This window comes from Austrofundulus limnaeus, unplaced genomic scaffold (genome assembly GCF_001266775.1).
Source record: "Austrofundulus limnaeus strain Quisiro unplaced genomic scaffold, Austrofundulus_limnaeus-1.0 Scaffold724, whole genome shotgun sequence".
In the NCBI taxonomy this organism is placed as follows: Eukaryota; Metazoa; Chordata; class Actinopteri; order Cyprinodontiformes; family Rivulidae; genus Austrofundulus; species Austrofundulus limnaeus.
This window is the reverse complement of record NW_013953126.1, coordinates 182,118-186,014: the sequence shown is the minus strand read 5'-3', so window position 1 is coordinate 186,014 and position 3,897 is coordinate 182,118. Positions and strand designations below refer to the sequence as shown.

At 44.9% G+C, this 3,897-nt stretch overlaps 1 protein-coding gene across 1 annotated transcript in view; it reads left to right on the top strand.

The window, feature by feature from the left end:
• pdzk1ip1 (PDZK1 interacting protein 1) overlaps window positions 1-3,897 on the top strand; it is a gene marked incomplete in the record, with an annotated part of 10,034 nt that overhangs the window by 2,334 nt on the left and 3,803 nt on the right. The window contains 2 exon segments of the mRNA XM_014028176.1: window positions 816-942; window positions 1,065-1,148. Of these exon segments, the coding sequence (XP_013883630.1) occupies window positions 816-942; window positions 1,065-1,148 (211 nt within the window).

Genomic DNA, 3,897 nt, shown 5'->3' with positions numbered 1-3,897 from the left:
ATCTAATATATTATTTCATCAATTGAAGTTATTAAAATTTTATAATTTGGTTGATTATAGGATTTTGCTGATTATGTATTAGGCTCATAAAAACACAGTACCTTTGAATAATATTCAATCTGATTTCATCAAGACGGAAAGTATTTATAATCTTAAAAGATTTTAAATGTTTGTTAAACTTAAAATTCAAACTAACTTGAAAGAAAGACGTACTTCAGTTCAAGGAATAAAGTTGTGGAACAACAGCTAATGATTATAAAAATGCTGGTTTGATTAAGTTATTTAGAAGATTGGTAAAATCTGACTTGTTGACAAAATTATGAAAACATATAATAATCATTCATATAAGCTGCTGTTTGTATATCTGCAACTATTTTTATTTCTTCTTTTCTTTTTGCTGATGGTTAGAGTATGAATTCTTCATATGTATGAATGTAGGGGGTGTATGTAATATACAGTATATATTTTCTTGTTAAATGGGGGCAGACGTAAGATTTTTTCATCTTTCTGCTCCTTTTCATTTTTCATTTTAATGACATTGTGTTTGTTTGATGGTTGAATTTTGTTTTGTTTTAATTAATTAAATGAAATAAACTTAAAAAAACTGAAACAAGAAACTCGGGTCAGATCCTGAGAACTGGATCTTCTGCTTTTGTGCAGTTTTGTCCTGGTTTTTGTCTCTGGGATTTTGTTTCCAATGGATTAAGCTAAGCCTAGCTGAGGTTGGTTCTGGATCTGTCGATGCCCCCACTGTTTGGACCAGAACCAGGTAAAGTGTTTTCTTCCCCGCTGACCTTTGACCTCTGGTGTTGTAGCTCCGCCTCGCAGCAGCGAGAGACTGATGCCTCAGTGGCTGACAGGAATCATCGCCGTCAGCAGTTTCCTCCTCATCGTCTTCATCGGCTTTGTGGTGAAGAAGATGTGGTGCGAGAAGTCCAGCGGGTCAGTACCCCCTCTTCATCTTCCTCCTCGTTATCAGTTCAGTCAGATGATCGATCCAGWCTGATCCAGAACCAAACAGAACTGAAGCAGAACCTTTACTCTCTGACGGTTTTTGTCTTCAGGATGAAACAGAACCAAGAGTCGATGAGAAGCAACGTGCACGAGGACGGAAACGTGTACGACACCAATATGGACAGCCTGCGGCGGTAACCACAGGACCCTCAACAACAACAACAACAAAACAATAAAACAACAACAACCAAAGCTTATTTAATTTCCATTTTCAAACTAAATGAAAGTTAATTTGCAGATTGAGTTTCAACAATTCTGTTAACTATAAACTTAAACACTAATCCTGTAATTAAAGACAAAAATAACATTTGAATTAACATTTTTCAGAAAATGGTACCACAGAGTGTACCACATTCTTTGTCACAGATTGCACTACATTTTGTACCAAAGACTGTACCCAGATGAGACCACTCCTAGTCTGTAAGGTTTACCCAAAATTCACAAACAGGATGTACCAGTAAGACCTAATGTTAGCATGATCAACTCTGTCACTTACAATGTTTCCAAATATCTGGCGCCAGTACTTGGTCCTTTAGTTGGCAGTTCAGAACATCACATACAGRAMACYATGGACTTTGGAGACAGATGAAACTATGGTCTCCTTTGAYGTCACATCACTCTTTACGTGCGCTCCTGCTGAAGAAGTGGTGGATGTGGTCTGTCCGTCCATCTTCTTCCTCTTACCTAGGTTCAGGTCTCGGGGGCAGCAGCCTCAGCAGAGACCCAGACTTGCCTCTCTCCAGCCACTTGGACCAGCTCCTCTGGGGGAATCCCAAGGTGTTCCCAGACCAGCTGAGAAACATAGTCCCTCCAGCGTGTCCTGGGTCTTCCTCTGGGTCTCCTCCCAGTGGGACGTGTCCAGAACACCTGACCAGGGAGGAGTCCAGGAGGCGTCCTAACCAGATGAACCACCTCAACTGGCTCCTCTGGACATGGAGGAGCAGCAGCTCTACTCTGAGTCCCTCCTGGATGACCGAGCTTCTCAGCCTATCTCTAAGGGAGAGCCCAGACACCCTGCAGAGGAAACTCATTTCAGCTGCTTGTATCTGTGATCTCCTTCTTTCAGTCACTACCCAAAGCTCCTGACCATAGATGAGGGTAGGAATGTAGACCCACTGGTAAACTGAGAGCTTCACCTTCTGGCTCAGCTCTCTTCACCACGACAGACCGGTACAACACCCACATCACTGCAGACACAGCACCAACCCACCTGCTGATCTCCTGCTCCATTCTTCACTCATTCATGAACAAGACCCTGAGATACTTAAACCCCTCCACTTGTGGCAGGACCTCCTCCCCGACCCGGAGAAGGCACCCTATCGATTTCCGGCTCAAGACCAYGGTCTGGGATTTGGAGGCACTGATCCTCATCCCAGCCACTTCACACTCAGCTGTGAACGGCTCCAGTGAGAGCTGGAGATCAGGATCTGATGAAGCCAATAGGACCACATCATCCACAAAAAGCAGAGATGTGATCCTAAGGTCACAAAAAAAGGATCTCAACACCTTGGCTGCTCCTAGAAATTCTGTCCATAAAAGTTATGAACAGAATCAGTGACAAAGAGCAACCTTGGYGGAGTCCAACTCTCACTGGAAACGAGTCMGACTTACTACCAGCAATGCAYACCAAGCTCTGGCACCGGTCCTACAGGGACCTAACAGCCTGTATCAATGGGCCTGGTGCCCCATACTCCTGGAGTACCCCCCACAGGAGTCCCTGAGGGACATGGTCGAACATCTTCTCCAAGTCCACAAAACCCATGTAGACTTGTTGAACTCCCATGAACCCTCCAGGACCCTGCTGAGGGTGTAGAGCTGGTCCACTGGTCCACGACCAGGACCAAAACCACACTGCTCTTCATGAATCTGAGATTCGACTATCTGACGGACGCTCCTCTCCAGGACCCCTGAATAGACCTTACCAGGGAGGCTCAGAAGTGTGATACCCCTATAGTTGGAACACACTCTGCAGTGCCCCCTTTTTTAAATAGGGGAGCCACCAGCCCGGTCTGCCAATCCAGGCGAACTGTCCCGGATGTCCACACGAAATTGTAGAGTCGCATCAACCAACGCAACCCCACAACATCCAGAGCCTTAAGGAACTCTGGGCGAATCTCATAGACTCCCGGCACCTTGCCACCGAGGAGCTTTTTAATCTTTTTAAAAAGCTCCTCGGATGTGGTCTGTGTAAGATTAAAATCAGACACCACTCTCAGCAGCAGAACCACTCTTTCCACAGAAGAACTGTGCCAACTCCTGAAACTGTGCCTGCAGTCAACCTACTTCATATGTGGGGTGCAATACTGTAGACCAGGGATAGTCAATTCTGGTCCTCGAGGTCTGCAGCCCTGCAAGTTTTACTTGTTTCTCTGCTCCAACACACCTGATTTGAATGAATAGATGATTTTCAGGCTTCTGCAGAACTTGGAAGATGTAATTCACTGACTGGATCAGGTGTGTTAGAGAAGGGAAAAAAGTAAAGCATGCAGGGCTGCAGACATCATGGATCAGGATTGACTATTCCTGATATAGGCAAAAACATGGGTGTGCCATGGGATCCCCAGTTTCTCCTATTGTTGCAAACCTGTACATGGAGGTGGTAGAAAACACAGCTCTGATGTCCTTTTCAGGGRYRCCACCRAGCCATTGGTTCAGATATGTTGACGACACCTGGGTTAAAATTAAAGCCCAGGAAGTCCAACATTTCACTGATCACATCAACTCTGGATAAATATATATAGCTCCCACGAGAGGATGTAAAAGATGGCAGGTTGGCGTTCCTGGACTGTGAGGTCTCAGTTTCAGATGGAGAACAGTTAGAAACTGGCATGTATCGTAAGCCCACCCACACAGACCAATATTTGCGTTTTGACTCCCACCACC